The sequence below is a fragment of the Fukomys damarensis genome, unplaced genomic scaffold, assembly GCF_012274545.1.
Source record: "Fukomys damarensis isolate Sample0158 unplaced genomic scaffold, DMR_v1.0_HiC HiC_scaffold_36, whole genome shotgun sequence".
Lineage (NCBI taxonomy): Eukaryota > Metazoa > Chordata > Mammalia > Rodentia > Bathyergidae > Fukomys > Fukomys damarensis.
The window spans coordinates 49,148,326-49,148,553 of record NW_022900948.1 but is presented as its reverse complement, the minus strand read 5'-3'; the positions used below and the strand labels follow the sequence as shown (position 1 = coordinate 49,148,553).

At 68.9% G+C, this 228-nt stretch overlaps 1 protein-coding gene across 1 annotated transcript in view; it reads left to right on the top strand.

The window, feature by feature from the left end:
- The window catches only part of Lrrc26 (leucine rich repeat containing 26), a 1,104-nt gene that overhangs the window by 778 nt on the left and 98 nt on the right, over window positions 1-228 (top strand). The window contains exon 3 of the mRNA XM_033759009.1: window positions 20-226. Coding sequence (XP_033614900.1) covers window positions 20-226 — 207 coding nt within the window. The remainder of the gene's footprint in view (window positions 1-19; window positions 227-228) is intronic.

Genomic DNA, 228 nt, shown 5'->3' with positions numbered 1-228 from the left:
CTGCCTCTCTGTCCCACAGAGGCCGAAGCTCCACTCTGCGTGTCTCCCGGGCGCCGGACGCTCAGCCCCCTGACCGCCTTCCCCGACGCCGCCTTTCGGCACTGCACAAAACGCCTCGCAGCGCGAGACCTGGCAGTGATTTACGCGCTTGGGCCCGTCTCCTTCCTCGCCAGCCTGGCCATCTGCCTGGCATTGGGCTCTGCGATCACCGCCTGCCGTGCGCGCAGC